This window comes from Coptis chinensis, chromosome 3 (assembly GCF_015680905.1).
Source record: "Coptis chinensis isolate HL-2020 chromosome 3, ASM1568090v1, whole genome shotgun sequence".
In the NCBI taxonomy this organism is placed as follows: Eukaryota; Viridiplantae; Streptophyta; class Magnoliopsida; order Ranunculales; family Ranunculaceae; genus Coptis; species Coptis chinensis.
Window position 1 is genome coordinate 32,161,792 of NC_141458.1, and position 19,060 is coordinate 32,180,851.

General features: G+C 39.5%; 2 protein-coding genes and 2 pseudogenes across 3 annotated transcripts; 1 reads left to right on the forward strand and 3 right to left on the reverse strand.

Moving 5' to 3' along the window:
* Positions 1–4,839: 4,839 nt before the first annotated feature.
* Positions 4,840–5,916, reverse strand: LOC147509202 (uncharacterized). The gene has a single exon (XM_086597734.1). The coding sequence runs from the start codon at positions 5,914–5,916 to the stop codon at positions 4,840–4,842; it is 1,077 nt and encodes a 358-aa protein (XP_086453860.1).
* A 474-nt stretch (positions 5,917–6,390) lies between these two features.
* On the reverse strand, positions 6,391–8,748 carry LOC147509203 (uncharacterized). The gene is made up of 3 exons (XM_086599198.1): positions 8,466–8,748; positions 7,491–8,039; positions 6,391–6,816 (listed from the first exon to the last, which is right to left on the reverse strand). The coding sequence occupies exons 1-3, from the start codon at positions 8,569–8,571 to the stop codon at positions 6,392–6,394; spliced, it is 1,080 nt and encodes a 359-aa protein (XP_086455324.1). The 5' UTR covers positions 8,572–8,748; the 3' UTR covers position 6,391.
* Positions 8,749–8,934: 186 nt separating this feature from the next.
* LOC147509204 (deoxyhypusine synthase-like) lies at positions 8,935–13,300 on the reverse strand (annotated as a pseudogene). Its single transcript, XR_015218426.1, has 9 exons — positions 13,276–13,300; positions 12,018–13,161; positions 11,769–11,936; positions 11,109–11,327; positions 10,832–10,918; positions 10,227–10,332; positions 9,920–10,155; positions 9,499–9,645; positions 8,935–9,384 (listed from the first exon to the last, which is right to left on the reverse strand). The product of XR_015218426.1 is annotated as a deoxyhypusine synthase-like (transcript).
* A 131-nt stretch (positions 13,301–13,431) lies between these two features.
* On the forward strand, positions 13,432–16,026 carry LOC147509205 (deoxyhypusine synthase-like; annotated as a pseudogene).
* Positions 16,027–19,060: the final 3,034 nt, after the last annotated feature.

A 19,060-nucleotide genomic window follows, 5' to 3' on the forward strand; every position in this document is an offset into this window, starting at 1 on the left:
GCCACCAGCTGGATCACCACTGGCATTCCAATGGGCTTACACATGAGGATTCCAATGGGCTTATGATAAATAAAGAACGCCCACTCTAAAGTCCAGTCTGCCATTGGGTTTCACCTATACGCCTCAAAATGTTCAATTTTTCTGTGTCTTCATATGGTGGGCAGCGTTATCCACCAAATGGCTGTAACCTCAAGTAAGAAAAGAGGTGTGTTTATTCATTTTTCCCATTACATTGTTTTCTAAAGAAGTCTGAGCGTACATTATTTCTGAATCCAGTAATGGCAAATATACTCCTATCCATCACCCATGGCATACATTTTTTATGCTTAACTTTTTAGTAATAAATCATCAATTGAATTGATACCGTGAATAGAATATCCCCAATATCATTAGTATACAACTATACATTGATATTTTTCGATAGATCACACAAAAGTCACAAATTTACTGTTGATATATCAAATATATATATCGTGAGATATCAATATGAATGGCTTAATTCTCAATAGATATTGCTGTATATTGTTCTATATGACTGTATTTTGTACTATGGTGTGTGGTGTGGAACAAAATAGTAGTGGAGTAAATTTAGGAAAAAAACATTTTTATTACTTCAATGACAAAGATCCCTATTACAAGAACAATTTCGAACTCAAAATCCATAGAAATGAACCTAATTAATTGGTACATAAAATTGTTCTTGGACGACTGGCTTCTTCAAGGGCATTTTGGCCCTCCTTCCTGAGTCTTCCAATCATTGTAGCAAGGACATTCCTCCTTATTCCCGTATGTACCAGAGGGGACACATAGACATTTGTCGCAACACTGGTTGCAGTAGAGCAAACATGGTTTCTTGTGCGATGTGGCAGAACATCGATACTCACATGCCCCTGCACATTCTGAAAGTAAAATATCAAAGTATTAGATCGACCATCACAAAACCACTTCGACATGATTATGATCTTACATGTACGCTCTAAAGAGGTTGGATATAGCTCGAGGAATGGAAATTATCCTAATAATGTATATGTATACCCACATTTCACGTAGGCTACATATATCTAAATTGTAAGTAAATCAAATCGTTGAGAAAAACTTCACTAGGATTATTCGTAAGTTCTTGTGATCATGCACGACTTATGTATTATCCGGATCCATACATGGAATTTATCATGTAGCTAGCATACTTTTACTGAAATTATGAGAGTTTACAGGGTAATGGGTCACATACGTGCTTGTGTGAGAGATCCTTCTCCTCCAGCCTGAACATTTCACAAAAAACAAAAATATAATTACATTTAGATAAAGAATAAAATAAAAATAAGGCACCAGAATTTACAAATGGTTAATAATTGGGGAAATGCTAGCTTCGTTGCGTATATGCGAATATGCAACTTTACCAAAATACAGTCTCATAAGGGATTTGAAATATCTAGTAGAGTATATTGGAATCACAAGACAAAATATAGTTGTTTTTACAGTGGAATACTAAAATATTATAATGTTAGTGAATTTACAGCAATTCTGCAAATTTATGTCAATATTTTCTTTAAATTTTGTTCTTAAGCAATTATTGAACCTTTCAATCCTTCATATATCCAACCAGAAATGCGAGAAAGAAAAACATAATATAAGTAGAAGCTCACACTTGAGAAGCCCATTGACAACAACAAGGTAAAGAAAATAACCAAAGAAAAAGTAAGCAATGAGAAACCAGCCATTCTCTCTTTGTTAATTGGATAATTGGAGAGCTAGTGTATTCTTGTTGTTCTAATGAGCATTATGTCTCTGTAGGCTTATATAGATGTTGAGAACTACCAACCTTCATTTTGCCACATCTCCATATGAGACTACTTACCCAGTATTGCAATATTGCAAATTTGCAATCTATGCTTTAAATGCTAGAATCTTAGGAATTAGTATTTCACTTTTTATAGATATTTACCATTTACATGGTCGCCCAAATTAGCCATGCTTTTTGCTTTAATGGCAAGAATCTTAAGAATTTACTATTGAGATATTCACCATTGCAAAGGAGCACAACTTGCAAATGGTGAGTGACCTGGTAAGCAGCTTTATGCAAAGGGTGTACTAGTAGAGCACCAAGACACCACCTATTATAGATTCCACAATTGATGTACTTCGGGAGTATCACAGAAACACCTAACCAAGGCTAACTATATATATGCTAATGGGGGTTTTTTTTTTTTGAACTAGATTAAGGGTTATGGTTGACCCTGACCTGTATTAAAATCTCATATAAATCTTTGCATCTCTATCCTCTTTTACATATACGCTAAGTTTCTCGTCAAGAGGAGGTATGAAAAAGTTACAAGATTGATGACTAGATATGCTAGCTAAATAGTCAGTAGCCCTGTTCGATTCTCTGTAAACATGAACCACAGACGCAGTGCAGGGGCCCGTTCATGAAGAAAGTACCAGGTTTAGGCAATACCATGGTGGTGGTTCCTTATCTGTGAGTATTCTTATAGCTCTGAGAAAGTCAGTAGCTACTATAATCTCAGACTTGTTTATCTATGGGCACCCTTGCAGCCCAAGCAGAATGCCCTTTAGTTCTTGGTAAAGTACCAACCTCAACCCTCCTTCACTTAAAACCTCCCCTTCACTGTCTCTTATCACCCCTGCTGCACTACATCTCTCGTCTGTCATTGAACCATCAGCGTTCAATTTCACTACATTTTCTGGAGGCTTGGTCCATATACATGGGATCGGATCCTTTCTCTTGTACTTTGCTTGAAGCCCAAGTCTTTCAATTAGAATCCTTCCCCTCATTGTGTCATCAATCTTTGTAATTTGGCTTTGTAGGTTTGTTTTCATTTCTGAAATCAGGTTGTTCAGCACCATCGTACAAGATAATAAGCTAGTGTTCCTGAATCTCTTTGCATTTCTCTCCTTCCAAATATGGTCCACCGTGGCACAAACGAAGGTTTTCAGTATCTCTATCTCGATATCATTCCTCGTGCACAACTTCATAAGGATCCTCCATTCTCTCTTTGAATCTCCTTGAATTCTCAGCCCCAGCTGATTTTTTATTCCTTTCCAAACTGCATTTGTGAACGAACACTCAAGAAAGAGATGTTTTGAGTTTTCTCTGGAGTTGTGACAGAAACAACACTTCGATTCCTTTAACACCTTTTTCTTGATCAGTCTATCTTGGGTAGGTAGACTGCTTGACATGAGTTGCCATGAGGAGAAAGAATGTTTTGGAACCACCAGTTTTCCCCACACCATATTAAACCACATGACTTTCTCTCTAGGGATCCTTAGAGCATTATAGGCTGACTTTGAACTGTATATCCCATCTGGTTCTAAAGTCCACACCACTCTATCCTCCTGTACATGATTGTATATCTCTGTACTTAGAATCTTTCTTTTCAACTCTTCCTCCGGCAAACTGTGGACATTAGAGTTCCATACTCCATCTGTGATCAAGTCACTAACTTTGGCTTCCAAAGGTAAATGCAGTTGGTTCTTTGCAACTGGATCATTAATAAGAATGTTGTCACTGCACCGTGGCTCATACCATACTTCTATGTTTCTCCCATAACCAATGATATATCAGATGAACTTTGAAGCCACTTTTCTTATCTGTAATATGTTCCTCCATAACCAAAAGCAATCTTTTGGTACCTTCATATGCCAGAACTTCTTTCCTTTAATGTGTTGGTTCCACACCCACTTAGTTCATAGACTCTCACCTTTAGTTACAATCTTGTACATGAACTCACAATAGGAAGCTTTATTCCAGATTCTAAGATCCATGATATTGAGCCCACCCTCCTTATTTGGTAATGCAGTTTTGAGACAGCTTGAGTGGTGCATGCTACTATTCTTAGAAAAGCCACTCCATAGGAAGTCATTACAAATCTTGGATACTTGATCAAGCACTGTGACTGGCAGTACAAATGTTATTGCCCAGTATACATGGAAAGTTGTAAGCACTGAGTGTATAAGTCCAAATCTTCCAGCATGGGATAGGCATCGGTTCTTTCAGTTTTGAATTCTGCAAGTGATCTTTTCTACTATAGGGTAGCAGTCTTTATTGTCCAGCCTAGTGGAGGTGAGTGGCAATCCAAGGTATGTGACAGGTAGCTCAGTGAGAATCACTCCCATATAATTTGTCAGATGCTTGCTCTCTCCTTCATTCATGCCACCAGTGAGGAGAGTGGTTTTCAAAGAGTTTGCTTTTAGTCCAGTGGGTGCTGCAAAACTCTCAAGAACATGTTTAACAGCTGACATAGATTGAATATTACCTTTGAGGAAGAGAAGTAAATCATCAGCAAAACATAAGTTGAGGACTTTAGTTTTCTTGCATTTGGGGTGTGGTTTAATCAATCCCTCATTGAACTTTGTCATAAGAAGACAAGTGAGCATCTCCATGATGAGAACAAAGAGATAAGGAGAAAGGGGATCTCCTTGCCTGTGTCCCCTCTTTCCTTTAAAGAAGCCTTCTGGCGTGCCATTGACAAGAATGGAGAAATGAGTAGTGGAATAGCATAGACTAATCCAATGAATAAGCTTGAGAGGGAATATGAGTCTAAGCAGCATCTCTTCTATAACTTTCCAACACACAGTGTCGTATGCTTTACTTATATCCACTTTGAAAGAGCACATAGTGGATATGTTTTTCCTGTTCTAACTTCTGAGAAGTTCATGGGATAGTAATAAGTTGTATTGGATGGTTCTCTCTGCTATGAAAGCAGATTGATTTGGGCTGACCAATAAAGGCATGATAGGTTTAAGCCTATTTGAGATAACCTTCGCAAAACATTTATAAGATATGTTGCAACAAGCTATAGGTCTGTAGTCAGTGATTTTTTAAGGATTTGGGATCTTTGGAATCAAACAGATGAAGGTAGAATTCATACCTTTTGGCATAGTGTTTGAGTGAAAAGCAAACTTGAGGGCAGCAATGAAATCACCACCAACTATACTCCAACATGTTTTATAGAAGAAAGCATTATAACCATCAGGTCCTGGTGCCTTGTAGTTGTCCATATCAAATAGGGCCCTACGGATTTCTTCTTCATGTATGTCCTCTTCCAGAGTGCAGACCAGGTTAGGCTCCACTACATTAGAAACATGGAGATGTGGGATGATTGATTCATTTCTAACTATTTTATCCTCTCCCAGCAGTTTTGTATAGTGCTCAACTATTTTTGGCTTGACATGATCACCTGTTACCTTTAGACCATCTTCATCTGTCAGAGTCCAGATCTTGTTTCTTGCTTTCTTTTCTTTCAAAATGTTATGAAAGAACTCAGTGCATCTATCCCCCTTAACCATCCATGTACAACTAGATCGCTGCCTAATATCTTCGTATTCCATTTCCAACAGATCCCTGTAAGCCAATCTGCTTGCTTTCTCATTTATCATCAGTAGACTATTTGTGGGATCACCCTGTAACAGCAATTGGATTTGAAAAAATTGTTGTATGGCTTCTTCAGTCCTTTCAGACAACCTTGAAAAGTGTTTCTTTGACCACCCCTTCAGAATAAGCTTCAAGTTCTTCAGCTTTGAGTAAAGAGTAGTGATGGGGTTACCAACAGATTGTAAGCCCCATGCCTCTCTGACAATATCATGGAAGCCAGGATGTAAAGCCCATGAATTACTGAACCTAAAAGGGTATGCTTTGTGACTTATACTGAACCAAGATAAAATCATTGGTGTATGATTTGAAACACCTTGAGGAAGGAATTCAGCTTCAGAGGCCGGGAAGCTAGTGCTCCAATTCAAATTTACTAGGCATCTGTCAATTTTGGAGCATTTCCTACCATCTCCGTCAGAGTTATTGGTCCATGTAAAAAAACTTCCAGAAAATTGAAGGTCCACTAACTCACTGGTATTCACACAGTTAGAGAAATCTTCAATGTCTCTTGGGTGACCAGGTCCCATGCCTAGTCTTTCATTAGTGTATAAAACACTGTTAAAGTCTCCGCACACACCATGGCAGTGTGATGTTGTTCTTCAGATTCATAATCTCATTCCACAGTTGAACCCTTTCATTTCTTCCATTACTTGCATATATCAAAGATAGATTAAAAACTTTATTGGTGGGCAGCAACAACACTTCACAATGTAACATTTGCGAAGTTTCCTTGAGTAAGTTTACAGATACAAAGCTCGAGTCCCAAAAGAACCAAATCCTGCCACTAGGATTAGAATCATAATTGTGTAAGTGAGACCAAAATGGACAGCATAAATTACTAATACTGATAAAATTCTCCCTCTTAACTTTTGTTTCCAACAAACTAAACATGCATAGGTTATTCTCTACTCTAACCTTATTGATCTCAGTTGCTTTCGCAGGCTTGTTAATGCCTCTCACATTCCACACTCCTAATTTAATCATAAAAAGGATGGGGGTTTGTTACCTCTTTGTAGACCCCCTGGGCCTACCTCTTGTTTTCCCTCTGCCTCGGTTATTACTAGAAGAGCTGTTTTGAGGTGAATGGCTCTGTGAAGTGTTGTTTCTGCTTGTGCTTGCTGTAGCACCCCCTTTTGCAGAGGTGGTTTTCCCTTTCTTCCCTTGCAGGTGATCAGTAAACACTTCTGTATCGGCTACTGGGTCTTTAAGTATTTGTTGTATGTGTTCTTCTTCTCTGGCTTCAACAAATAAATCCCTTTCAGCTTCATACACTGCTACTTCTTCCACCTCTAAAGTGGTATCCCCAATCGCATTGTTCTGATACTCATGGACCTCATCAGTTAGTCCTGTAGATCCTCTGGCCTCAGCTAAGGGAGTTATTGCGACTGCTTGACTTTCCAATCTGCTAGCCATAGGTGATGGACCTTCTGCATTGCCCACATATGCTAATGGTTAGTTGTGGTTATTATTTGTTTTAAAGCTGAATAGGTAAAATCTTAATTTGATAAAAGTTATAACAAAAGACTCCGTATAGGCTGGTGGCCAAGGCACAGAGTTTATATTAACATGGTTCACCCAAATTAGCCACGCATTTAAGCTTTTAAAGGCAAGAATTTTAGGAATTTTGCTATTGAGATATTTACCACTCAAAAGGTAGCTCAAATTAGTTTTGAAGGAGGCAAAAGTTGTATACACATGATTTGTAATAACAAAATTACCATTTTCTTTGATTGATCATGAATTAGTTGGTATCCCGACTCCCGAGGTTGGACGTTGGAGCCCTGAGTTCAGGTGCCCTTGAAGCAGCCCGTTTCAAAGCTACATTTTCTTCACAGTTACAAAATTTTACTGTTACTTTTATTATTTAATTTTCTCCCCCTCCTCTACCTAGGTTTCAATTTTGGAATCATGTCTTGGATTAGGCTCAATCTTTGTGGTTTAAAACAGAAGAGCTGAGTACATTCTAGACAATGATTGAACATAACTTTCAATGAACAACATTGGTTCAGATTACAACTTACAAATTTATCTTGAGTTAAACACTTAATTGGATATGAAAGCAAAAGATGCATGGTATAATATTTCTAGGAATCTCCCCAACCTTGCCTTGATGAAGACTTGAACCTATAGACTGCATAGACACCAGCAACCACCACCAAAGTTATTGCTACTGCAACATTCACAAGCACCCTTTTAGGCCTAGTGAACTTCACAGCATAGTTACCAATCCCAACATCGTAACTTCCTGAGCTGCAACGACCACGTTTTGTACCATTTGCCGACGTTCCACTCACCTTCTCCTGCCCAGTGGTATTGCTTTTTGCCTTGTTATCCTCCACACCAAGGCCACCAGCTACCTCTTCAGGAAATTTGTCTGTCTTTATCTCGTTTCCTGTCTTTGGAATGGTTGGAGGTTCTTTTATTAGTGTTGGGTGATCTAGTAAATTTATTCGAGTTATTTTCTTTGGTAAGACAACTTGAAGAACATTGTCGATATGCTTGGCATGAATTTCACTGACGTTGCAACCTTTTGGGATGCGGAAGTTCATGCTAAATCTGCTCCATTTGTTTCCTTGAATTGGACGTTCTCCACTGATCCTCAGGTTGCCAAGATTGTCAAGATGCACCTTCAATTGTTCCTTTCGGAAATCTAAAGAAAAATTGTCAAGTTAAAAGATGTCATGCATTGAGGTCGGTCTTCAAAGTTGCCAATGTACTTGGGCCCAGTCAAATATCTATACGGGGAGGAAAAGGGAAAATATATATACATTTTGAAATGTGGGCAGAAAATGGTATTCACCGTGGTCTTAAAACAAAAAGTTAAATGGGGGATTCAAATTTAATTGCGATGATTTTGCTAAAATGTTATGAAGCATTTGACTTGTTACTGTTACTGTTAAGATTTAAGAACTTGTTAATAACTTGTCATAACAATAACATGAACTCAGTTTTGTAATCATTTGTGCCGTAGATCCGACTTAGAAAAACAGGCGAAAGTTTGTGACTCACCCGAAACAAATTAGAAGATAACAAGAAAAAATTCAATAAAATGTTTTAAGAAATATGGAAATATTACCAGGAAGTTGGATTTCAAGAGTATTTGCTTCCTCTGTCACCCAATTAGCAATGGGTTGGAAATTTTCATATGAACGTGGATGAGTATATTGTGCCTTTGAATCCATGACAGAGAAAAGTCCCCTTCAAATAGTTAAGTTTATGTGAATTTGTTTTAGTATGATAGGGAGAGGCCACTGGTGGGTACATATATAAGCAAGCAAAGGCAAAACTACAATTTGATATCTTTGCTGTTTTCCTTTCAATGAGGACTTTGCTCCGTTTTGGACTTCTAAGAGATTGGTTGTTTTGGAGAAATGAGAATAATTCCTTCTTACTTTATTAGGATTTCGGTTGATGATATTCCTTTTAAGAGACATGGATCATCTCCTTCATGGGGCAAACTCAAAATCCTTTTGTATAGTTTAAAATATTTAGATTCCTTATCATACACAGTATGGGCGCATGGTTGGCACTTTGCAGTGTCAAAATTTTGGAAATATTTCTGCTCAGTCAAATTTCCTCTTGCCAATTAGCATAACCAACTTACATGAATTGTCCAAGAATTAAAAGTTACTAGTCCTACTAAACAGGAGATCTAGAACCAAAGCACCATAAAAACAAAGCAGGAGCTCAATATATTCAAACAACAGACAACAAAATAGTAAATGGCTAAATAAATACGACAGGAACTTGGGGAACTTAGTATGACATGTGCTCTAATGCAGTTAAGGATGTCAAATAATTTCCTTTGGACTCTGCTAAATACAATCAGTAATATTAGCAACTCGATATCACTCGAAAATTTTGTCTTGGAACCAGTGATCTAAAAAATTCACTCTTGTTCCGTCTGAAATTGTTGAGGTCAAGAAGGATGACAACAATCCCATCATTTAAGTCAAGTCTTTTCTTCCCGCCAATCCTAGTTGCGAAGGACTACTCTGCAAGAAAGTTTCAACCAAGATTATCTTTAAAACAACTTTCTAGATATTATAATATTATAATGACACCTGCTACATTACCATGTTGCTATACATCAGCCAAATAAAATTTACCTTTTTTTATGCTTCAGGGTCAGCTGTTTTCTTTACAAGATGAATGTCATAATTAGGCTTCAAGGTTAAATGCATTTTTGAGCAAATGTTTCTGCAACCAGTAAAGGGAAGGCAATAGTTGCATCGCAATGTACCTGCTCAACACCACTAAGGATATCACAATCACAATCAGCACGTTGACAACCAGCTAAGAACTTAAAAGTAGCCCAAAAGCGAATAATCTTTAACATTCGATAGAGTTATGGAAAAATTTAGAGAAGTTTCAATGAGGTGTTGGGCCATGTTACATGCATAATTTTCTCCAAAGAAACAGAACAGCAAACAAACGTGTGTGTATGTGTGAAACCAACATGTAAACTAAGTATTCAAGCAATTAAGAATTTTATATATAAAAATGAGCTTAGACCAACAGAAGGCGTACTTTAACTGTCTTGGCAGATCCTCGTAGTTTTCCCCACGATACAGCCTTGTCGGGTTGCGCTCCAGAATCACTCCCATCAAACTCTTGCGCCGTGTTTATGAAGACAGCATAATCTGCACCGTTGTGCATCATATTGGCATTACATATATGATGCTTAGATAATCCTCCTCCAAGAATGATCATGCCTGTCTTCCTATGATTTGCATGGACCGCTTCCCCATTCATGGCTCTTATATCTGCCAAAAAGTTAAGCATGTGTAAGATTTCAGAAAACGTATTTGATTACAGTGGGAACCAATGTGCTTACCTTGCACAATGTCAATAACCAAACCAGGATTGCGAAAGGAATGAAAGTATAACATATCCCCCAATGAACCGTCTATGATGCCCGGGCAGAAAACTGGAATACCATTCTGGTGAAGTTTCAACATGGAATATTATTATAAAACGATAAGCAAATAAGAAAATCAATCCCCGGCAAAAAATTCCAATAAATGAGTGGACATTAGGGGAAAAACACAAACGCCAACTTAGTTTTTGAAAAAAGCAAAAAGTTATCTAGACAAGAAGGGACATCACTAGTTAATTAGAAGTCAAATTACCAAACAACAACAAAAAAAACGACCCACATATCATATTAGATGAAGATGGTGATACATAAAATAGAATGTTGAGGTATGAATGAGACAATTCAGCAGAGGAAAAGGCTGAACTTAATCATGAGTAGCAAACTCAACTTTTCACTTTAATTAGTATAGATATGCACACTTCTACAGAACACCATGACAAAAGTATTACATTTTAAGAAAAATTCTAATGTTCAAAAGGAAAATTTTATTCTCTCAATCTCAAGCTTCCAGTTAAATTTGTTTCACATAATTGTTATGAAGCTTCCCCAAGTGGTATATTTACCTTGTACGCCCAGAAGAGATATGAACTTTCATCATTTATTTCTTTCCCCAAACGAGCGATGACCTTGGAGGGGGTCCAAAGTAGTTTCTGTAGAGAAAAGAAACGAAGCCATGTCATTACCAAAAACAAATTTATGTAGTATAATAAAGTGTCGTACAGTGTACATATAATAAGGATGGTATTGAGAGAGAGCATAAGGCTGAATTGATGACAATACTAACAACTCAACATCCATTAGTTGCAGAAAGAAGTCAGCTAGAAATTAAGTAACACTTACCTCTGTTTTTTGCTCTTCTAACATCTGATAAAAAATTGGGATAATCTAATCCTCAAATTTGCAGTAGTTGTCATTTGGCACCAACAGGTTCCCAATACAATTTAATCCTTTTGATCATAAATGAGCTCCATCTAGATTAAAATCACCCTTATATGTGTGAGCAAGACATTTAATAAAGTCCTCCTCAATACCACCGGCAGTTGTAACCACTACTTCCACCTAAAACCAAAGTCCAAAGTAATTCAGCTTCCTCGTCTTTGGTGATAAAAGTTAAACAAGGAACAGAATAAATTTTTTGTAAGCTCTTGATTTGGGAAAAAAACATATGAGCAATATGAACATGAAATATCACTAAGATCGTATTTAAACGGTTATAGCTGCACATACTCTTCAAGCTTCAAGAGCCATTTCTGTTTCGTAGCCATCACGTGTTATTAGCTCCATTATACCAACTTCTATTATACATTTGCACATCCAATTTATTCTTTTTCATCTCACATGTTAACTTATCACACAGTAATGTTTACCATAAACTCTTTCCCATGTTTTAACAACAACATTTTCTTATATTTGCCAAACGTTCCATTAAAAATCACCCAACGACAACTTGACACTATAAATTAAACTGTACATAAAGGGCATGTTGTATTTTGAACTTACCATACGATGGTGAACAAGATAACGAACGGTATCACGAACACCAGAAGAAATAAGATTTGAAGTAAAGCCCAAGAATATTTTACACTTTGTAGACTCTCTAAACTTCATATCTCTCTCTTCTTCACTATAACCTTCCACCAAAGCTTCATCTGAAAGTCTCCAACCAATCTAAACAAACACACAAAAAAAAAAGATTATAACTTTAAACTAAAAACAAAAAAACAGAACATACCCATTAAAGAAAAATACCATTTCATTGACTACTTCAATTGCATCACCAAGATTAGAAGCTTGGAAACCAGTTGACACCATTGATTTGAGAAGCTGAGAGTAATTAACCCCTTTGTTGAAATCATAACCTTGTATCTTTTGACATTTTGCTTCGAGTGTTTCTGACTCTTTGAACACTGTTGAGTGTACTGACTCCATTACTTTTGAGGTTTCTCCTTCTTTTGATGTTTCTCCCATCTTTTCTTTTACTGTCAAGAACAAAGTGAGGTTTTAAGCTGAGTCCAATGACTCAGGGGAGAAGAAGAATACGCAGGGGCAGTTCCATCAATTTAAAATTTTACTTTTTCATTCTGCGCTAGATGTAGTGGCGTAGTTTGTTACAGGAAAATATTGGACTCAGTATTAGAGCATTCCCAAACCAGGTGAAAAAGAGGGGGATTTGAAAATTTTCACCTCCTTTTGGTTCAAAACCAGTTCCATAGGCGAAAAAAATGGTGACTATTTTCCCAAGTCATTTTCAAGGTGAAACTTTCAACTGAGATAGTGGTTTTGGGACAGGATGTTGGATTCTTTTTTTGTGTATGTGCGCGTGTATTTTTTTTAAATGGTTTTTTTTTGGGTCTCGTATGATTTTTCGATTTTTTTTCGGTTTTTTTTAAATTTAAGACATTTGGATGTTTTGTATTCCTAACATCCCGTCCGAAATTTTGCATTTGCATTGGGCAGAACAATCTCAACAACATCCACTCATCCGAAATTAATATTCACATTTGCATTAGAGCATTTGCAATTTGCTTTTCACCAAAAGCGGTGATAATAGGGGTTTTCGCCACGCAGTTCAAGAAATAATAAAAGGGGAAAATATTGACTTGAATGCAAATGATGTTCTTAGAGCCACTATTATTCACCTCCGACGGGATGTTAGCATTTCCTCTTTTTTCCACCATTTTGGTGAAAATCAATTTTTATGAAGTCTCAATCCAATGCAAATTTTGAAAAATAATTTCGGACGGTGTTGTTGGATTTCGTCAGGGAAAAAAAAAAAAAAAAAACTTGGCGGAAGGAGGAATGAAACATCTCTTCAAAATAAAAAAAAAATCGAAAGCCACTATTATTCACACAATCCAACATCCCTTTTCCACCAAAAATGAAAATTGGGAACCTAAAGGTGAAAAATTTGAACTTTGGTTTTAGGGGAAGTAGTGGGAATGAAACAACTCTTTCTGAAATTAAAAAAAAACCAGGAGGACCTTATTAAATGTCTTATTGGGAACACAAATTACTTTGAACTTTGGATTTTAATCTAGATGGATTGAGGGAGGATTTAAATTCAAAAGGATTTTTAAATCGCATTTACATTGGGAACCTTTTGTTGGTGCCAAATGACAACTACTACAAATTTGAGGATTGGATTATCCCAATTTTTTATCAGATGTTAGAAGAGCAAAAAACAGAGGTAAGTGTTACTTAATTTCTAGCTGACTTCTTTCTGCAACTAATGGATGTTGAGTTGTTAGTATTGTCATCAATTCAGCATTATGCTCTCTCAATACCATCCTTAGAGCATTTCTAGGTGGCTTTATATTTGGTTGCATTCCTTCAAATTTGAAGAAATACGTCGGAATTTGCCGAAATTTCATCTCTAGGTGGTAGCAAATCCGGTCGCATCACATGCTTGTTCGCATTCTTGTTCGCAAATTTGGCAATTTGGATGCGGAGCGACATTACCAATGTCGCTCCAATTTTTTGTTGACTTTGACCAGCACCACGCGCCAGTAGTACTGTCGTGTGCCACTACTAATGTCGCGCGAGTTATTTTTTTTTACCTTTTTAATTTAGTGCGACAGTGGGAATGTAGCGTGAGTTTTTTTTCCAACTTGGGGGCGACATTGGTAATATTGTGCGACAGTATCAATGTCGCGCAAGGTAGCCCTATTCCAAATTTGCGACCACCTAGAATTGGTCGAAATTTGCGATCAGTTTCTTCATACTTTTTCTTAAAATATGAAGAGTATGCTACCACTACCTAGAAATGCTCTTATTATATGTACACTGCACGACACTTTATTATACTACATAAATTTGGTTTTGGTAATGACACGGCTTCATTTCTTTTCTGTACAGAACCTACTTTGGACCCCTCCAAGTTCATCGCTCGTTTGGGGAAAGAAATAAATGATGAAAGTTCATATCTCTTCTGGGCGTACAAGGTAAATATCCACTTGGGAAAGCTTCATAACAATTATGTGAAACAAATTTAACTGGAAGCTTGAGATTGAGAGAATAAAATTTTCCTTTTGAACATTAGAATTTTTCTTAAAATGTAATACTTTTGTCATGGTGTTATGTAGAAGTGTGCATATCTATACTAATTAAAGTGAAAAGTTGAGTTTGCTACCTATGATTAAGTTCAGCCTTTTCCTCTACTGAATTGTCTCATTCATACCTCAACATTCTATTTTATGTATCACTAGCTTCATCTAATATGATATGTGGCCATGTGGGGTCTTTTTTTTTTTTTGTTGTTGTTTGGTAATTTGACTTCTAATTAACTAGTGATGTCCCCTCTTGTCTAGATAACCTTTTGCTTTTTTCAAAAACTAAGTTGGCGTTTGTGTTTTTCCCCTAATGTCCACTCATTTATTGGAATTTTTTGCTGGGGATTGATTTTCTTATTTGCTTATCGTTTTATAATAATATTCCATGTTGAAACTTCACCAGAGTGGTATTCCAGTTTTCTGCCCGGGCATCATAGACGGTTCGTTGGGGGATATGTTTTACTTTCATTCCTTCCGCAATCCTGGTTTGGTTATTGACATTGTGCAAGGTAAGCACATTGGTTCCCACTGTAATCAATTACGTTTTTTGAAATCTTACACATGCTTAACTTTTTGGCAGATATAAGAGCCACGAATGGGGAAGCGGTCCATGCAAATCATAGGAAGACATGCATGATCATTCTTGGTGGAGGATTACCTAAGCATCATATATGTAATGCCAATATGATGCGCAACGGTGCAGATTATGCTGTCTTCATAAACACGGCGTAAGAGTTTGATGGGAGTGATTCTGGAGCGCAACCCGACGAGGCTGTATCATGGGGAAAACTACGAGGATCTACCAAGACAGTTAAAGTACGCCTTGTAAAGGGGTGTTTTGGATTTTCTATTGGGACCGAGTTCGCTTATGAGCGAACTGCCTACGTATCCTCTTGTTGGTTTTCCTTTATTCTTTTTTTTGGGAGAGAGGAATCAGGCCCGACGTAGTTCAATCAGGTGGTATTTATAGGTTTAGGAAATGTCAATCTAGAAGGCACGTGTGTCTATGGTACACGTAAGGTGGAGATCCTTGAATGAGTGTTGAAATTTGGTTATATTATAAGTCGTGTGTTGATTGGGTGTTGGCGAGGTTATCCATATTTCCCGGTGGTGGGAAATACAATCAAGATTTTGGTAATGATTACCCTTGGTGGTGATCATTACCCGAGGCATTCTGCCTTTAGCCAAGTGCTCGTACCGAGATATCTTCGTTCGTACCACCTACCAGAAAGGAGCTATTCGTAGGTCGTTCTTGGAGGTCGATGCATTGAAGTCGCGTATGCAATGTTTCTTAGAGAGCTGCTTCATAGATCGGTCCTGGAGGTCGTTGTATTGAGATCGTTTACGTTTCGTATGCAATGTTCCTTAATGGGGATATTGCTCCCCTACACAGCCCCCTCTCAGTAGATTGGTTGTGTTCGTGCAAGCAATCTGCTGAGAGAAGAATCAACACTTGGGTGAAGTATGATCGAGCTATGGTGATCGTTCTGACTGAGATGGCGCTGAGTTCGAATCTTGTAGCATGATGGTTTTGGCGGGAAAGAAAGATTAGGGCGTGGGTGGCACGTGACAGAATCCTAGCAGTTGGAAAGGAGTCGTGTCGCCGCGTTATTCGGAATCCAGGGAAAGACAGGTCCTTAGACACGTGTGTGGGCTATATGATAGGCCGTAATCATAACTTCTTGGGAACTGAACAGGCGATTGTGTAAAATCAAATTTGGGATAACCAAAAGGCATTTCTAGGTTTCTTCTTCCCTAAAAAAAACGCGAAGCTAGGGCTCTGCGGTGAGTGCTTACATTCGCTTTTGCTTTTCATTTTCACTTTCTTTGTCTTCGTTCGGTAGGGTTTGTTAAGTGGGTAGGTCAGTGTTAGGTTGTAGGGTTTAAGGTTGGGTAATTTGAGAAAAAGGAAATACTACAATGTCGGATTCTGACGACACTCGCTTAGAAGAGGTTCGAGAGATTTCACTGAGCTGCGGAGAGTATGAAGAGGAGAATGAAGACTCGTTGAGTGGTGGGGATGGTGGTGGGTTGAGGTGGATGAAGAAGTTAGGGTAGAGGAGGTTAATAGTCGATCGGGTGGAGACGATGACGTGGCTAGTACGTCGGGTCGAGGGGAGATGACGCCAGCAGGTGAGTTACCCCTAAGGGCGGTAGAGCATCGTGCTGCTAGCTCGTTTCCTGAGCTGCGAGCAGCTTATGGGATCAATGTGCCCGACACGGAAATATCTGAACCCGGGCTGAGTGAAGATGTTAAGTAGTGAGAGGTACAATCCTCGAATGGTGGAATAATCATCTATGAAGGTCGGTGAGCCGTACATGCGGATGGATTCTCAAAATTGGTTTGTGACTTCTTGAGTCACTGTGGGAAATCTCCATGCTAGTTCGTTGGTAACACCTGGCGATTATTTAAGGTGTTCGACCTGTTGAATGCCAGTGGTGAATACCACATAGGGGTGTCTGACATAATAGAGCACTACGTAATAAGGCGGTCTGGTAATCTGAATTTTAGCTTGCAAACCATGACGACGTGTTCTGCTGTGCTCGATGGTGTAAGCAATGAGGCACGGACGAAGAGGCCGTTCTTTGCTAGTTGGCAACCACTTTGTGCTAGTGGATGTAGGTTTGCGAACTAGGATGTGTAGCCTAGCCCGGTGGGTAGGCTTGTCTTGCTGACACTTTAATGGGTGTTTTAATCGTTGTTCTAACCGGTTCATCTCTTTGTTTTGTTTGCAGAATTTCTGCGGCGGAATTTAACCGATCAGCGGGGAGATAGAAAGGTTCGGGCGGTTGAGTCGAGAAGAAAAGCGTGCGAAGCTTCCGGAATTTGCTCATTTCTTTGAGGAAAAAGGAGGTGCTGCGATCCGAGAAAAGAAAGGCTCAAAAAGAGCGAGCTCTAGGTCGAGCGGGCGGGTGGTGATGGAGAAGCGTACAAGTGATCTGATAACACGGGAGGACCGAGATCGGGCGCGTGGCGTCCCGAGGCGTCCTCCTGGCGGTGGTACTGTAGGGGCTGGTAGTTCGAGCTTTCGTTCTGAAGGGTTAACAATTGATGCTCCTGTGGAGCTGGAGACGGTAGCCTTCACTACTCGTCCCAGAGGCAGATCGGAGAAGAGAAGAGCTGAAGCGGCTGAGCCAGAGGGGGCTCGAATGGCTAAGGTTGTGCGACACGCCCTGGGGGAGAGCTCTAGTGGGGGGGGGTGGTGCTAGCGGTGGGCGCCGGAGTCGGGCGAGGCCTGAGCAGGTCATGGACTTGGCGACCTTCGGTGTGGGATCTAGTCCGTCTCGGCGAGGGGCGGGAACCGATCCGCTAGCTGCAAAAGCGAAAGGCTCCCGCAAGGCGAGTGGGAAGGCTGTTGTGAGTGCTGATGACCTGGAGGCCCAGTTCGTGTATTTAGATGAACACGGAGGGCAACGAACGATAAAGCGTACTGACTGCAGTTTCAGGTCGAGTAAGGTAGCAGCCTGCTTGCTGGAACAGATCGCGTTAGATGGCAATCGCAAGGAACTGGATGAGAAGGGACTGGCGGATAACATACGTCGGATGGAAATCGCGCGCAATCCGGATGCGTGGTTTTGTTGTCCTTTGAGATAAGCGTGTTTTGTTATGTTCGTTGCTTTGATTTGTTTATATACATGGACTATGGCAGCTTGTCGCTGGTTTCCAAAAGTTGAAAGAGATTGCCAGCTTGATTATTTGAAAACGGATAGAGAGTCCGTGTTGAAAGCCGCCGAGGATTTGAGAAAGAATGCGGGGACGCCGCGAAGATGGGCGTGAGGAGCTTGAGGACCTGCGGAAGGCTCATGAAAATCTGAATCTGGCGAAGATGCTGAAAGATACTGAAGCTGAAGATCTGAGGCAAAAGCTAGAAGGGGCTGAAGGGAACGTTCGTGCCGCCACTGTGGAAATTGGAAGGCTGAACGATTATGCCCTTCACTGCAAAAAGGTTGCTCAGGACGCTACTAAGGCCTATGATGATCTGGATGCGGACTTCGGAGATCTGGAAGCGGATTACAAGGCTTTGAAGGAGGAACACGCACTCTGCACGTCTCGTACCTTAGTGGAACAGGTACGAGGAGACGGTGGTGGGGCGATTGCCTCCTCCTTGATCATGCTAGAGTCCGTGGTGTCTGAAGCCGAGCCGCTGCATTGACGATCTTGTTACGATGAGTTTGGAACCGGATGGCGATCGATCGTAGTGGACGGGAGGGAGGCTGAGGTCGATGAAGCTTTTGAGGCTGCAGAACTACCTGTGGTGCCCGGGGAGGGCGAGTTGTAAATTTGTTGATTGTCTTTTATCAGCTTATATGCTGCGATACAATAGAAGCGGGTTTCTGGGGTAACACAGGCGATTCGCCTTTCTTGCATTTCTGTATTCTGTTTTGTTGAATGAGTTGGTATCCGTACTAGTTCGGGTAACCATATGAAGTTAACTTTTTGCGTAGCGGGTTGGATTTCTGAGTAGTCAAAGCCAATCCGGCTAAAAGAACGGCGTATGAAAGTCTTTGTGTAAAGAAGGTCGTTATTTGCTTTCTGCGATGTTTGCGACTTGTTTCTCTTTGTGCGTTTTGTATCGATGATAGCGGATCGCTTTGATGGGAATGCCACGTGTAAGACAAATGGCGGCTCGAGGGTATAATGATGGCGGACAACTTGGGCCGGCGTTTGGCGTCTCAAGGTAATTATGGCGTGGTTTTGAAAAGACGTTTACTTGATAAAGAAACCGCTCGGAATACCAAAGG